The following is a 17,752-nucleotide window of genomic DNA, read 5'->3' as shown; positions in this document are numbered from 1 at the left end:
TATCGATGTCAATGCTCATATTTCGAAATTAAAAATGACTGGCAGAAAGTCAGTTTGTAAGTTCGGGACAAAATGAACCCGGCAACTGCTATTCGAGATTAGAATATATTATAGCAAGAAAGAATATTTTAAATAGGTCACACTAAATTTTTGCAACACAGTGATATTTGTTCTAATAATATGAAATAATCGGTTTCTTCTATTTATTGAAGATACATCCTGTAAAGAAAAATAAGAACGCACTATTTATTCTGATAAACGTTTCTATAAAAATTATTCATTTCAAAATTCATTGTGAACTAAAAATAAGCTTAGATCAAATATGTTAAAACAAAATTAAGTATTTCTAATATTATAACAAAATAACAAAATTAGTATATGAAGATAAAATACTTGCAAAACGTTTCTGAATTCAAGTTATAGATCTAACATAATGCACTTAATCATCATACATTCATCGAATTCAATTATTTTAAATATTTAGTACGATAAAATATTTCAGTTTTCTTCTTCAATTTTTTATCGCCAATTAGAGACTCGCACTGATCTTCTAAACGTTGCATGGGTTAAATAATTGTATTTGTATCAAATTTATGCTTGGATGAGCAACGTTTTCGGAATGGAATAGGAGAAAATGAACAAAATTGTATCAACCTGCAGCTCATAGTGCAGCAAAATGGAGTCCAGGTAAACGGAACGCAATTTCAAACTCGCTATCCACGTGTGGCATTTCATAAAATAATTTATTCACCAATATGAACAAGTAGATTGTATAGCAGATTGTGGATGACAATCATGAGCGCAAAACCAACATATACGTAGGACTTGCATTGGATCTGCATCGACACTTAGCTTGGTAAATGGTCATCCGCGAGCTCGCGCGTCGCGTGGACTAAATACATCAAACACTTTTACGTATTTTCGGTGTACGCTCGTTGTTTCTGGTCGTTCGCACGTTTCAAACGGAAAACGCTCCGATCGTTATTATCATAATTCCGTTGACACAGCTCCAGAAAAAATATGCACGATTCCCAAATGGGGGACAATTTGCGATTAGAAAATCTCTTTATTCTTAACATATCAAATAAACGTCACTTTCATTCCCTCTATAAACATCGTATGGATAAATATTTTCCGATGCAATGGTTACTGTTACAGAAAAGAAACGTATCGTCATGTAGCACTTTCGCGACTCGCGACTACGTCACGGCTGCGACAAGAACCATACGAAAGCTGCAGAATTGTGTAGAATGTAAATAAAAAAAAATACGCTCGATCGGTGTTACAGTTTGGCCGACCACCGAGATCGGACCGTCGAGTGCAGGTGCAAGAGGTCGCGTGACCGAACGATGCTGGTTGTCAGACTTTCCGCCGTGTCATGCTGTTCGTTAACCGTATCGACCAGCAAAGAGATATATTCAATGAAAATTCTATCAACGTCGTAGATTTTTTCTCTATCTTGGTCCACTTACACCAGTACTTTCTACCGGGTCCCGGGGACTAGGTCAGCCAAACTATAGACGGTTTTCAAAGAAATTAAACGGTAGAAATCGACGGCGTATCATTAGGACAGTATTGTCGAAGCACGAATCTCGTCGGATAGTATCGTTATTCCGCATGGTGCTAGCATGGTTCCCGACGCAGGATCGACACATCGGTGCTGAGGAGCGCAACGTCATCAGTAAGTATCTATTAAAGCGTGTGCCTACTTTCACGTATCGACGGTGCGAAGAAAATAGGTTGCAACGTAAAACATTAAGGTACGTACCCAACGATATATTCTTATGCGTTATCAAAACGGCTATAGTGCAAAGAAGTTCAATAAAACAAGGAATTGATCGCCATCTTCTTGAGTAACATGACGGCCCAACACAAAAATGCAACACCGCCCGCGACGCTTTCTAAGCATGCGAAAAGAACGCGCGCGCGCGCGACCAAAACGAAATTCGCAAATTTCGATCGAGGAACGCGACGAGGTCGTCCAAATAATTACATATAAAAAGATAAATAAATCGAACGCAACAAAAAGATCGATTGTTTCGCGTCGAAAATCAGCTTCCGCAATCAGATTCGCGACTTTAGAAAGAGCACACTCTCCGGCGTGGTAGAAAGGAACGCACAGTTAAAGATCATTAATCGATCGGTGTCTTCGATTGAATTACACAATGATTTATGTCGCGTTCTCGCTGCTCCATCGATCCTCCAACGATCGAAGGCCGGATGTTCCTTGCGACCTCTTAAACGGTGGTACTTAGGTCCATTTTTCATCAATACATCTAGATATACAGAGTGAGTCAAAAACTGTGACGGAGACTGAAGGTAGGTAACTAAAAATGTAGAACGAACTGATTTGTATTTCAGTATTTGACAACAGTCAAATTGTCAAATTTAAGATAGTCGTGTCGTCGATGTTAAGTTAATGAAACTTATCGAACTTAAATTACTCGAATTGTGAAATTTAAGTTGAACAAATTATAAAATTTCTATTGGTCAAATCGTCAAATTTAAGCAAGACCAGCTATGAAATCTAGAGTAATCAAATTATTCAAGTCAAATTTTCTCAAAACTAAACGAAGCTGTACAATGCAATCTGTATCCTTGGTGTAATCATTTTCCATGCACTCTGCATTCCCCCGTAACGCGTTCATCCTCTTATGTCAGGGTCCCGAGTTCCAATAAAACTAGACGGCAATTGTCAGCCGACAGAAGCCGAGAATTGGGATGAGGCGTTCGAAAAGCTCGGTAGAGAAAGGACCTAGCCATACCGTCGTCCAAGGGGTTCGTACACCATCCATTGTACGCGAGAATCGTTTAGCCCTGGTTATAGCAATGCGGTAGAAAAGTGATTACAGGTAGCATAGGGCGAAACACCTGGCGTCACGGATCGACGCGTCAGCATGTTACGCAGAGAAGAGGCGGGTGTCGATGTGGACTCGAGGGCCGGCTCTAAGAGAGAAGCTTGTCTTCGGGAATGGTTGGACTGGTCGCCGACGGTGCAGCGGACGCGCGTCTCGCCGCCTCGGTCTCTCGAAGTGCGTCATCGAAGCTCTGCATCGAAGTGGATCTTGAAGGCACGACTTTGGTCTGGAAATGACAAGTGATCTCTCAACGTAATGTCCCTCGGTTCGGTTGCTCGAGGGGGCCGACAGGTAATCCAAGCTACAGTGTTTTCTTTAACCTTGCATTCCTCATCTGAGGTCTTCCTCGGTGTTCAACAAGTTTAACATGCTTGCTGCGAACGTTGCACATACACAGCTGTTCATAAGACAGCTGACAGCTAACAGATGCTGACGAATAATGTACTATATGCTGTAACGTTATAACTAGATCCTATGTAGATTTTTATAATATTTATGATACATGCACATTTTTCAAATACAATGAAATGTGCATATTAACAAAAACATTAATTGTACTATTATTCTATGCTCATTACAAAGAATTTTCTAGCTGATATAAGAAATTCAGATCTTTTAAAAGGAGTTCTTAAAAATAAAAATTTGTGCAACGATTCATAATCTTGTTATAAGAAAAACATTACAATTACAGTTCTAACAAAACGTGACTTTAATAAAGCAAATATTGGTAGATCAATAAAGTGAATGATCTGTAAGACATTATGCTAATAACCGTAAACATGTATAGAACCAGATACTTTTGAACAGTAGTGTATGTGACATTTGTGATACTAGTGTTAATAATCCCTTACAATGTTCCTTGATTTGTACAACATAATGGGTCATCCTTATCTCGTTGAAATCATTTCATCGACAATCACATCACTAACACAGTAACATTGACACCGAACTTAGCCGACAATACCTACTCACCCACACGTTCTGATTACCTACGACCATTTCTTCGACAGTGTTCACTCATCGATCTTGACATTTAATACCTGAGATGATTATTATCTTTTATTGGAAAATTGACAATATGTGCGTACACATATAGATACACTTATATCTATACGTTACAAACAATTTCACTTTACTAAAATGTAAAAGTACTGTTTTAGGAACCCATCTTCATCGACTTTGCATATATTGTTAACCGATCTTCGCAAGATCCTAGCCGCTGCTCGACGACGGTCAAAAAATAATTAACGTTTCATCTGGAAAGCGAAATAAAAATGCTGATCAGGATTACGTTTCAAAATTGTTTTATCCCACATGAATGTTTTCATGTTTTAGAAAGCATAAACACAAGATATTATCTACTTCAATCGCATCATCAGACGCTGGACAAATACACTATTAATGTAATATTAAAACACACGGTGAATAGAAATGGGTGCCCGAAACAACATTTTTATCATTAGTATTACTAATCGGTAGAGTGCGGATTTTATGCATTTATGGCAAAATTTGTTATCATATATTATAATCGTTAGCATATCTTGTTACACTATTTTTAATTCATTACAAGTAATGTAGACAATTTTGTTCGATATAAAAATCCGCATGCTACTGATAACGAACAGTAATTAGCGTACATTGTAGAAGTTGGCCACACAGACATTAACACTGTCGATGAAACTCTGTGTCGGTGAGTAAATATTGTTACAACGATAAAAAGTACGGTAGAACCTCAATTATCCGATCCTCCAATATCAGAATTCTGTATTGTCCAAATTACTTTCACATGCCGTCAGCTCAATTTGCGGCAACCCCTGTGTAAAACGATTTACCGAACGAAACATTAAAGCTGAAGCCTTCACGTTCCATTATCCGAACATTCACGTCCCCCTAATTAGCCCGGATAATCGAGGTTGCACTCGATGAAATCGTGTTGGCGAAGTGATCATCGGCGACGTAAAGACGGGTAAAATCACCTTCATGTTTTCATAAGCCGATCCGACGCGTTCCTCCAGCGAGCGGAAGCTGTCGGAGTTGCGCATCTGACCGAGCTTCATGGTCAATCCGCTCCCAAAGCCTCCTAAGATGCTGGTCGTTTTCTCAGCCGTGGTCTTGAAGACGGACTCCGTCTTCTGAAATCTGCATAACGAGGAAACGATAAATATTCATTTACCACGGGACAGCCAGTCCTATCCGAGCAGCGTCCGGTTGCCCGTGGTCGCTGATCGGCGAGCCCAGGACTCGATCATGAATGAAACCGATGGGATTCTCATGCACTTGCTCGCGCACGCGTGTGCGTGTTAGTCTCCTTGTTCGGTCACTGTTAGATCCTCGTTAGAAGCGGATGTTTCTGCGATTAATTCGCGCAAGCGGCTGTCGGCGGATTGCGTTGTCGCGGCACGAGGTCGGTGTATCGGTTTACCAGCGGTAACGTAAGCGGCTCAACGATTCTTGCGTTTTTGCGGTGTGTTACTGAAGCGATCGCTGATCTAACGCAACGCGCGGCTGGATCTCTGCGATAGAAAATCTCACACGGCGAAGCAATGATACAACATTTTCTTTTAGAGATCGAGCGAAGCACGCTATGGGATTAGTCTGCAGCGTTTTCGGCTTAATCCTTCTGCAGTTCAGGCGCGAACACTTGGTAGAGTATCGAATAAAGTTCATTATACGTTGACAACGATAGTATAATTATGTTAACATCCGTAATGGGGCGATTCCTGAGGTCATTTCAAGTAACTTTTTCCTCAGCGAAAATGCAATCCGCGGCTTCGTTTACGAGTTATTAACGAAAAACTCTGACCAATGAGAGGCGAGCTCGCCTGGCGCTAGGCGACCGAGTCAATCAGCGGAACTGGGTTTCGACGGCTCGTTGGCTCGGCCGCTTTGCGCCAGCTGAGCTCGCCTCTCATTGGTCAATGTTTTTCGTTAATAACTCGTAAACAAAGCCGCAGATTGCATTTTCGCTAAGGAAAAAGTTACTTGAAATGACCTCAGGAATCGCTTTGCAGTTTCTTCGAAACTGCAGCAACCAACTTCCTTAAATGGAACAATGGGTCTAACTAGAACTCGGTAGAAAAACGAAGTAGTCATCCTAATTAATAGGCTATGAGAAGTTTATAAAAAACACATATTGTGAACTAAAAAAAATATATTTGATTAAGCATTCAAAATAATATTTATTCATTTCTATTTATTCTTTCCATATTTTCCAAAAAGATTAAGTGTCTCTTTTACACTTTCAAGAAAAGGAAGTTTTTGTCCTATATTTGAGTCATTATTACGTTAATTACTCTGCTAATACCAGGAAAGAAAATCACTCACAAAGCGAAGAACGAAGCGAAGACAAACTTTTCATCCTATTTTAAGAATAAGCTGTTTGGTAACAGTTGTACCGTAAGACGACGAGCTCTACGTTTCTTTCAAGCTTCGTCAGTTAATTGGACTGCAGAAGGCTTAATGGCTACGGTCGCGGAAAAAATGTTGAATCCCAAGGAAAACACAACTGTTTGCGTACTTACAAAGTGTTCTCGGAGACTGCCTTGGTGAACTGACCGAGTTTCTCTCCGACGTTCTGATAACTGAATGAGAACCCAACCAAAAGTCAAAGAAAAGTGTTCTACATGTCTGGGGAGCAAAAGTAGCCGGAAATAAACGAAAAGAATACGGGAGATCGGCAACCGCCACCACACGGCAATGTTCAGAACGGAATCGGATCGATGATTGTGCAAAAGTGAATATGGTTGCATGCGTTCCGATGTACATGGAATGTGTCTCGATCAAATTATAGTCATCTTCCGCCGATCACACTGTCCGACAAACGTGACAAATATTATTCTGCGAGCTTCAGTATAAAATAATTCTCTACTATTTAAGACGTTGTACATATTTAGATTTCTCGGTGAACCATAAAATTGTTGGAATTACGGTGACGTGTCCAAAGAATGAAAACCTAAGCTGCCGTCTCTCCGCCAAGTTCGTAGATCCCTGAACACAATTCTAGCATTTTTTTAAAGTGCCATATAAGCGACTAATGAATGAACACTCGATAGAATCGATAAATTTTTACAAAGCAATTGTAGCAAATTGCAAAGCGTTTGTAGATGGATAATAGGATTACTGCATAAATTTTAATGTGGAAACGATGACGTGAACGTTACTATTTCATGCAATACCGGAAATGTTTATGTTGTAGCTTAATCGTAATAATACAATGTTTTTACTCGAACTGAACGTCATCAACTGAACGAAATCAAAACAAACGATCGAAGCGACTCACGCACACACGACCATACAACATCGTTGTGTTCCAACAGTTCATTCATTGGACAAATCACCCTACAAAACTCTTTCATAGTCTCAATAACTTCAGACTTATGATTCTGATAAAGCAACACGCGTCGATCACGTTCAGCGTCCGATAGGTTTCGAATTACATTACAGTTTTTCAAGAACATATTGGTTAACGGACCACAAAATAGATATCGGACAATGTGATCAGGCTGTGACATAATTCGAATCTCAAATGGTAAAGGTACGAAGGTGCAAATAATATTTTCTGTGCAAATGTCTACTTACAGTACAGAGTAACTGGGGACAGTTTCGAGCGTAATTAAGTGAACGTCTACGATATAATCGACTTTGAGCAAACTAAAGATCTTCGTGAAGGCAAAAGAAGCTTTTCTAGCCGATGCTCTAACCGCCCAATTATTCGCGCAATGCAATCATGACTTTCGCTTGGAGCCTCAGGCTTTTCCCGATGAGAGAAACTTTTACAATTTCGAAATCTAATGCGAAGCTCGTTTAATGTTCGCTTTGACGTGTGTAGGATTAGAAATTGTGTAACAGAGAATTTTGTTTTCCGTAATCGTATTTTTGTACAAACTTTCATGCTACTCTGCTTCGAAAACTTTATTTTATTAAGATAAAAATGAAACGAGTGTCGACAAATATTTGCAACGCTGCACGAAGCTACCAATTTTAATAAAATCGATTCAATTTTAATTTGAAATCCGTTTCATTGTTCACAAAATAACAACGAGCACTAAACGAGTTTCAACACCTGTATTTTTTCATTTCGTGCAATTAATTTTAGGGCTTCTGTGCAGAATAATTTGAAACGAGCTTCGAAAATAAAGTGCAATAATTTTACAGGGGTGCCGGAGACTCCGTTTTGGAGCAAGATGAGGTGAAAGATAGATATATAGATAGATAGAAAGAAAGAAAGAGAGAGAGAGAGAGAGAGAGAAGTGCGTGCTTTCAATGGCTGTGTAGAAACCTACACTTGGCTCTCCTTTACGTTTTTCAAGCCCTGGTTCATATCGTCCGTGATCTCTTTCCATACGCTGATGCCCAATTGCCTCTTCAGCTCTTGAGAGACCCGGATTTTGTTCGCCAGCACGTGTCTCAGTGTCTGTATCTCCTCTTCGACCTACGACACGTCAGTTCCTCAGGTTCTGATCCCCAGAAAGCCGCAGCTTAAACTTCCTTCATTACACTTCCATACGTCCCGCATTTAATTTCGTGTGTAAGGATCCATTACAAATGGCTTTCCGACCAATTAGGGGAATTACAAGATACATTTCGTACACTTCGTGTTACAGAAAATATAGTATTGCAACAATGAAGCATAGATATTATTATCAATCATTTTTTAGACCGTCTCTCCTATCACTGAGACATAGGAGAAGAAGTAGATTTTGTATCACTTTTTATAGATTTTTTATGGAATATGATCGACTTTCGAATTCAAATCATACACGGATCTTTGTGTAAAATATAAATTGTCTGCACCAATTGGTGTCAATTAAATTCTTTCTTTAATAATTTTAACAAGTATAACCTTGACATTTATTAAAAAATTATTCAGAAAATAGAAACAGAAAATATGTAAGTCCTAAAAAACAATTGTTATGAAACCTGTCAGTTTCGTGTTTGCAGAGATCTTTAGGAACATACCTTGAAAATTAATTCAGAGAATTGGAACAGAAAATATGTAAATTTAAAAAAAAAACACCATTTTTCTAAATACTATCGCAGTTTCTCGTTTGTAAAATCCTTCGAGAAGAACTGTACTCTTCAAGCACTCGAAGAAAGTTTCACGTACAAAGCTAACACTGGTCTTAAAAGTTTTAAACGCGAGTCACCAGATTGCTTCTGGATCCCACGGAATTCCGACAATTAATTACTCGAATAAATCTCAGTTTTCTACAGTTAGGAGCGCGATTTACGAACTTGAAGAGCTCGCAGATCCTCGCGGCGAATCCTATTCGACCGTTCCAGTCGACAAAGATTTAATCTGAAAAGATGGAGTTACATACTCTGGCGAGTTCCGCGCTCCATTCTGCTTTCTGGCGATCCTGCTCCTCCAAGGAGAGTCCTTGCAACTCGTTCACAACGGTGTCCGAGGATGGCGAGATGAAGCCTGACGAGTGCATCGTGGCATCTTCTCCTGTAAGAAACCAATCGAGTCAGAAAACTGATTAAACAAATCGTTCGATCAAAATCTGCATGGTAAAATCATTGACATTTTGAACTGTGTCTAAACATTAATGTATCTTAAACATTTAAACATCGACCTTATACTGCAAAATAAAATTCAATTTACCAATATAATGATGCACAATATTAATTACTGAAGAATTTAAAGTCAGAATTAGTTTAGGAGGTATAAATATCGTTTTTTGAGGTTGTTGCAGTTTCGGCGATTATATTTTCCCAGAAAGTCTATAACTCGTGCCAATTAGGGAAACGCATGATTTCGTGCAATCGACGATTTTATAAGATGTGTATCGGAACAAAAATTTGAAACGGTTCAGCGAAAAGTTGATCGATAAACGAAGCCCGTCACTATCGTTGGTCTCAGCTTATTACCGCAATGTTGCCAAAATGATCGACGCAATCGAAAAATTTGTCGATTTACCATTCGCATATAGCAAAAGGATTACGTAAGCAGGTTCTTTCGATCGGACAGGGACAGATCATTGTCGCCTTATCGATCGTGTTACACTTGGCTCCGACGAGAAACTCGAATTACGAGAACCGGTATCGATTTTTTTCTGCTGGCGAGTCTTTTTTTCTTGTGCGAAGGACCCGTGAAACTCGCGATACCAAAAATAGCATCGCGTCATGCTGAAGGTAATTAACTTCGAAATGATACCGGTCTCGTTTCGATGATCGTAAACTGTAACGACACTTATTATTCATTTACAGGACATATTAAATTCTCGATAGGAAAAATAAATCCTCATTAAGTCCGTGTTCAATAAACAATCGAGTATTGATAAATTCTACTCTTTATATTGTACATATTTTTATACTTTTGATATTTTTAGCAAAATAAAACATTTCTATATAAACTGCAAGAAATGAAATGAAATGAAATTTTTTCAACAAACAATTTTAACAAGTCGAAAATAATGTAACAATACATTGCTATACTAATTTTTCAAAAAAGCATTACTAAATTCACGTTACTAAATTTCTCTGTATTCAATAAATCGTTAAAAAATAGAAGTCTTCTATAAGTAAACAAATGCAATTTCATATGCATCAAATAAATACAATCGTACCAAATGCAAATACAATAGGCTGAAACAAATGTCTTCATTTTGGATTTAAAATAGCCTCGACTTCAAAGGGTTAACATTCGTATCTTGTACGCATCATGCCGCAAATTTCGCACAAGTTACAATCAAATAAATGAACTATCTGGATCATTAAATAAAACGTCTTTTACCTTAAATAATTTTTGTATCCTACGCATTATCCGGTATTTGAATCGGCGAGAAAATCTAATTAATTTAGCGCGGATCAAGGAAGCAAGCGAATATTTTGGTCGGTGTTTGAAACGTTTCCTGTTTCTGTGAACGAACGCAATTTTCTACTCGCACAAAATCAAGATCCACAGAAGAAATGCTTATACTTAATCGAATTCTAAGGAACGACGTGAAGTATCTCCGCATTCTTTTCGCGCAAAAAAAACGTTCGCGCGAAGTGAAAGCGAGGGAGCACGTCGAACTTCGCAGTAAAAGAGCAACATAATCTTTGGTTCGAAAAGACTAGATCTTTGGAATATGCAGACGGACACCTGTCTGCTGGTTTACTTATTTTACGGTCGACGGATGCGAGCAGTGGTTTAAATTATTTAAAGAAAAGAACGATACGCGGATAACTGCTTCCGCTCTTCACCCTCGAACGCGATCAAGAACATTGCTCGCCAGTTCTCTGATTGCCGCCTGAATGTAAATATGGCCACACGTATCCTGGATATCATCAATTTACAGGTAGCGGAAACTTTCGTGCGTGTTCAGTGAACCTGCTCGATTCGATTAAAAGAAGTGCGAAGGAATTAGAACATGATAGCGAACGCTAACGATCACTGATCAGCCACTGATCGTTCCACGAGTATTACAGATTCCTTGATGCTAGGCTAGCTAGCACAGTTGGACGTTGTTCGAACAAAATCTTATTCGAGAAAACTGGTGTCTAATAAATTCTTTGAACAATATTTTATTCGAGAAATATTTCGAATAATGCCGAATTCTATAGCTATCAATGACAAAAATTAACACGTTTTCATCTTATTATTGGCCACCGTTTTCAGCGAGTTCGATTAACCTGTATTATCGAGGAATTGTTACTGTTCTTGAATTTTTACAATTAGAATTTTCTACCAGAAAATCGGAAGAGGGTCTCCGATATATTTCGACATATGAATATATATTTTCCTCATGATGAAATTGCTTAAGCTTCAGATAGCGGACCACTTTTACAGCTGCATAATTGACGACAATTAATGACCAGACCGTGGATTTTATGCACTTCTAGGAAAAATGACTAAGTGAAATATAAAACAGTGGATGCATTAGGAGAATCTTGAAGTACCGTTACGTTATTTTCAACCTGCAGAAATCATTAGAATGTGAAATAAGCTTTTATGTAATTCCTGTTTCTTACAATATCTTTAGAATACCAATAGAAACTTTTTATTTCGCATAAATTTTATTTATGACCATTTGAAGCTTCGTTCTCTACTTTGTCGAAACGTATGTTTGAAAATTCTTATTGTTGAGTTCTTAGTTTTTCTATTGCTTCCAGTGTAACAGCAATTTATTTCACGTAATTTCCTCAAAGCGGTCGAATTTCATTAGGATTTGTGCGATTCGAGAAAATTCAATAAATAATCATTGTCATTAGCTTGGCATCTGCAGTTTTGATTGGAAGGACTATGTTGCTCTGAACTTGTGGGATTTCTTGAGGATTATTTAGCAATCACAACGCGTTAACTGGAGCACAGAAAGAACAACGGCTAGGAACTGGTAGGAAATTTATTTTGCTCAAGTATACTTTTGACTTCAATTTACCCTTAATTAGAGTCCCGAATTAAGTATTCGATTTACTCTTAACCAGTTAAGTGTTTTTGACGAGTACACTTGTCACGAAGAAATGGCGATATTTTGTATTATGATGAGTATACTCGACGAGCATCAAATTTTGTTGTTCAAATTACAATTTTAAAATATGTAAATCTATATTGTAAATTTTAAGACGTTTGAATATTTCTCGAGGTCAAGATGAAATAAACCGAACAAATAAAAAAATATAAATAACTATTACGAAAAAACTGTATATAGTATCTAGGTTACGTAGTGTACTCGTCATCGTTTATTTACACACTCTTCGAAGAGGCCACAACAGCTAACTGGTTAATTAGCTTGTCGAATTAAGCATTCAATTTGGTATCTCTCCCGAAATTATTGATTCCTCTGCGACCTCAAATCTCAACAACTATGTAACAATTTGAAGACTCATTTTAAACGTGATTTTTGAGTAACAAGCAATTCGAAAATTGTGCGACTGAATTGCTTCGCTTGATACTTCCTCTATGGAGAAAACCGTGACGCACAGTTGTAGCAACGACACCGTGAAACGCTGATACACTTCTCGCTTTCATATTTTGCAATGGCGTTCCACTTATAATTGCCAGCGTGCCGACTTCTGTGCATGCGAGTAATTGCCCGGCAATGCGATAATGAACGAGATATCGAATTCAATTTCGACATTGGCTTTCGATATATCGATCATTTTGGCTTCCCACATTTCAATAAAATAAGATGACGTCATGCTCTGGTGATTCCAGTGTTAAAAGAGTAGATACACCGCGATACCTTGGAAAAGTTATTAAAAGTAAAATGTTTAATGAGGATCTCGTGATCATTACGCGTCGTAAATATCATAATTATCGGATACGTACATTAACGAATGCTAATATTTACAGAAAAACTTTATAGTACTGGTGGGTAGAAAGTGATTTTATTCACGAGGCTACAAATATAGTCTAAGTTAACTAAAAAAATTGACTGCTAGCGTTCTGGAACTTAGATTATGGAAACAGTTGCTATTATTGTCGGCTAATTCGTTTACTTGTCATCATTCAAATGTAATTATTGTACTGCGATTTGTGCAAGTCAACGTTACGTATCAGTTTCATTATGTAAATCTGGCTGCGCATATCGGTACGAGGCAAAGGCTATAAACATTACTTTATTACGGGACTCCGTGTAGTTTTAGTACATGAAAATTGTTAAACGAAACACAAGACTTAACTGAATTTATGTGAAAACATATTGTTTGAAACAATTCAAATTCCATGTGATATATTCTTCGTAGTACTAGAAGAAAAAACTATATAGTCTATGTTGCATGGAACATTCTTTATTTTTGTTTATTTCTAACAACAAAATAAAATATAATAGAAATTTAACGTTTAAAATGTTTATAATATTGCAGCAGAAATTTACGAAATAAATACAATTTTCATAATACTCGCAATCTGTACAAAATAGTAAAAGTCTTCAAACAAAAGTTACTTCTTTTGTCGAAATCTATTTAAAAAAAAAAAGTAAAAAATGACAAGTATGCCAAAAGCATACTACATGATAGATTTGGACAAAAAAAGTAACTTTTGTTCGACGACCTTTCTTCCATCTTGTACAGTTTGCGAATTGTAGCAATAACATAAAAAATAACCGAACATCCACCCCTTAAATTGAATTTACGCAAGAAAAAAGATGCGCCATACATGTTTACGTACGCTCCACATATTCTCAAAGTTTCGAAACGTTTTGAATGTCTAGGTTGAGGATCATCCCTTGTAAGCCTTATTGGATAAAACAATGACTATTTGACTGAACAATCTGACGAAGAAGCTTCAGATCATCCGCAAACGGTAGGAAAAAGCTAAACATCGTCGACTATTATCGTGCACCTTTTACCAATTCGAGGAACTTCTTGTAATTCTGGCTGTTGCTGATCTTTGCGAGGTACGGCTTCGAGAAGTCCTGGAAGATCACTCGGACCGACTTTCGCTTCTTCTTCTTATTCCTGCGGTCGGTGGCGCCGTCCTCGGTGTCCTCGGACAGGAACTGGGTCTCGACGGACAAATTGCCGTCGTCGACCACGATTTCATCTATCTCGCCGTTCGAATCGCGCCAGCAATGCACGACGATCTCGTCAGCGTCGCTGAGCTCGTTAACATCGTCGAAGCTGGGAGTCGCCGTCAGTTTCGAGTAATAGGCGTCCTCCTCGTACTCCAGCGACTCGAACTCGTGCTCGTACTCGCTGTGGCATTCGTCCTCGCCGTGATCCTCGCACGGTCTCGATCTTGGACCCTGTCTAAGGCTGACACGATCGCTGGCTTTGCCCTTCTCCTGTTTAACGTCCGGCATGTTTGTTCCCACGAAACCGGACCAGATGTCCTCTACCCAATCCGTGGACTCAAAGTGCAGGAAACTTAGTCACGAATGTTCTCGGTTGGGAAAGTGGAAGTCCCATCTGAATCCCCTAACCGAACTGCTGTTTGAATTCCGGCTATCTTATCGAGCACTTTGTGTGCGTGCGTGCGCGTGTGTGTGTGTGTTCAAGTGTTCTCTTCGCTTCGCTACCACGTGCAATCGAAGTCAGCGTTATGCAAAGATCGGAAGATACGGATCTCATCGATCGTTGGACGTTGTTGCCTCTGCTGTCGAAGTGTTGTCAGCGAAAGGATTCTATCCTATTAACAGTCTTCTCATCTCTTCGTACTACTTCGTACACACCACTTTATTGACCTTATTGCCGCCAGACACTGTGTCTAGAGCAACGAAAGTCCTGCAGTCTCTTGTCACAGTCCGATGCCCACTTCTACTTCGAAGACACTCTTCGGGCCGATCTTCGCCTTACATTCACCGGTTGCTGCACTCCACTTTGCGAGCCCCGTAGGAAAAAGTTCCGCCGAGAGAACGGTTCGCCGTAACCGTACAGAGAGCGTACAGCTAACTAGCGCGAACTCGGCCCCTAGATCACTGCCGATCCAGCGAGGCTGTGCTCGAGAGGTCGCCGCGGATTTCACCGCTCGGATCGTTCGCTTCACTTTTACCCGAGGCAGATTTTTCGGTTTCATTGGAGGATCGGGCCCGGTTCCATGGAGAAACTGTACGGCCAAGGTGAGGTCGCGAATTCACGATCACTCGCGAACGACCACGTGCACCGATCACCGCGTGCAGACGACGATCACAGCTGGCATGATCGCTCTTCGCTTTCCCGACGCTAGATCACGGGTTTACGATCTTCGCCGAGCGCGACGCCAGCGTCGGCCCGCCACGTATCCAAGGAGGAAAGAAATCGAGACCGGTCGCCCGTTCCCTCTACCCGACGAAGGTGAAAGGGGAAGGGGCCTCAGGCCCACTCACTGTCGAGCACCTTCTTTGTCTCGGGCCGCGCCGATACCACCGAATCCGCGTGAAATCTCACGGTGATTTTTCTCTAGCGACATTTTCGTCCTCCCTTGCCTCGTTCGACGATCCATCTCGGTCTCTTAGCGAGATATTTCCATCGGAGTTCATTCATTGCGATACTATCACTTGTAATCCGCAAGGAAACCAATAAAGTTCGATATTGCGAAACTACGCGAGCTTCTATTATTGGATTCTTGTGTATAGTCTCGTTTAGGTTATGATATTGTTCTTTGTTTTCTCGGAGAAATTTGTGACAGACGGATTTGTGTGATTTCGTGGTGTCTGTATCTGTTCGATAGGCTCTGTTCGAAATCTTGATCGCGGAGCTGCTTCAATATTGTAAAGTACACATTTTAACATTTTCAAGAGCCACTACATCGCAAAGTACTCGACCTTGGGCTCCGATAAACAGATTTCGCACAGGATCGATGCCATACTCGCGGTTTCACCAACGCGCAAAGTGTAATCCTTGAAAAGCAAATGCTTTTGACGATTTCGTGGTTGCCATAAGTAGCTTTTTAACCAGACAGCTGTTTTTGACAAGAACAAAATAATATCCATAACGATGTCACCAACACAATTATATCATAACAGAAACAGGTAATTGATTAAGAAAGATATATACAGATAATCGGCAATTGTAAGATCGAGCCACGTGGCTCGAGTAGTCGTATCTCCTCTTCCCAAATTGTTCATTTTTATTTACAAAGTGAGAGGCAATTGGAGAGAATTTACCGTACTTTGATATTCTTTATTAAATTATAGATTTTATAAAACTATTGTATTTAAACAAAATGTACAGTACAATTACATTAACTAACACACTTTTCAAAGAGATTGCAACAGCTGACTGGTTAAGTAATCCGCGAAATTCAAGAAAACCATTTTTCTTTTATCAGATGCTTTGCTAAGTTGTTCTATGGTTAGCAAATGAATGGCGCAGCTGTTTTATTGAATAAACATAATAAAATAAAAATAACGTAGAAAATATTTCATTTGGACACGATCGAATTCCTAACGAATCTTGTCGAGCAACATGTGTGCGAACCCGTGACTGTCGTGGTCTAGCCACATAAAGGGCTCTAGTTCCACTAAAATTCTACCACATCAATTTTCTGTTACGTATCTCTAAACCTACATCTACGAGATCGGCCCCCGTTATTGGACCTAAAACGCAAACGGCTTGATACAAACGATTTGAGCCGACTGCTGGAAAATTAGCATTTAAATTGCGCGTCGGTGAGGTTAAAGAAAATTGGTCCTGGATGATTTTTCGGGTGTGCTTTGCATACCGTTGTGCTCGCTTTCGCATGCAGAATCGACCGGTTAGCCCGGCCGTTGTCGAGCAGTTCGCGTATCCACGAAAAACCGTGATTTACCGTCGCGCTCTTCATTTCTTTCGGGCCGGAGTCGCGTGCAACGGGGAAACAAAAGTCGCGCAGTGATATTGTGCGTCGGTAGTTCACCGATAACGACTTCCCGTCTTTCCTAGCGTGTCACGCAACATTGCATAACCTCGACAGAAATTCGTCCGGTAATTGGAAGGCGAAACGAGAATCATGCCTGGCATCCGACTATTAATACGTCGTCCTTTGATTGCGCCCGCGCGATAACATGGCCGAGCCCCTAATTTCACCGTCGACGCTTCGACGCTTCCGACGGCTCTTCGTCGAAACGAAGATTTATCGACACTTTTCAGTACAATTAAAACAGACCGAACATCGCGTCCGACTTTCGATTTTCGCGAAGATTTTCCATCTTTGTGGGAAATAAAAATCGTTTGCACCGATCAACCCCCTTGCTGTGCCATTTTCTTCGGAATTATAGCGATTCGAAGCTATTCGATTTTAATCGTTACTTAAAAGGAAAAGAAAATAGATTTAATGTATTTGTTTAGCATAAATAAAATTATGCGAGAATAATCGAATAATGGTTATGATTGTACCAAGTATAATCTACTACTATAATAATATATACTACTATACTAGAATCATAACTATTATGATACTAACACCTATAATCATAATTAAAATCTATGATCTGTGTCTAGACAGCTGTTTCATTATTCGAAGGTTAATCGAAATCGTCACTGTTCCTCGAATGACATGATATTATACA

At 39.5% G+C, this 17,752-nt stretch overlaps 1 protein-coding gene across 3 annotated transcripts; it reads right to left on the bottom strand.

Annotated features, from left to right (window-relative positions):
• Positions 1 to 724: 724 nt before the first annotated feature.
• On the bottom strand, positions 725 to 15,470 carry LOC117228796 (uncharacterized). Of its 3 annotated transcripts, none has more exons than XM_033484798.2 (6): positions 14,128 to 15,452; positions 9,179 to 9,309; positions 8,141 to 8,289; positions 6,380 to 6,439; positions 4,835 to 4,997; positions 725 to 3,084 (listed from the first exon to the last, which is right to left on the bottom strand). In XM_033484798.2, exons 1-6 carry the CDS (start codon positions 14,585 to 14,587, stop codon positions 2,947 to 2,949), a joined length of 1,101 nt encoding a protein of 366 aa, XP_033340689.2. In that variant the 5' UTR covers positions 14,588 to 15,452; the 3' UTR covers positions 725 to 2,946. The 3 variants fall into 3 exon arrangements, with proteins under 3 accessions (XP_033340689.2, XP_033340690.2, XP_076381893.1); XM_076525778.1 differs by lacking the exon at positions 725 to 3,084 and adding an exon at positions 3,900 to 4,114 and having other exon boundaries at positions 14,128 to 15,470; XM_033484799.2 differs by lacking the exon at positions 6,380 to 6,439 and having other exon boundaries at positions 14,128 to 15,443.
• Positions 15,471 to 17,752: the final 2,282 nt, after the last annotated feature.

The sequence above is a fragment of the Megalopta genalis genome, chromosome 12 (genome assembly GCF_051020955.1).
Source record: "Megalopta genalis isolate 19385.01 chromosome 12, iyMegGena1_principal, whole genome shotgun sequence".
Lineage (NCBI taxonomy): Eukaryota > Metazoa > Arthropoda > Insecta > Hymenoptera > Halictidae > Megalopta > Megalopta genalis.
This window is presented reverse-complemented; position numbering and strand designations above follow the sequence as displayed.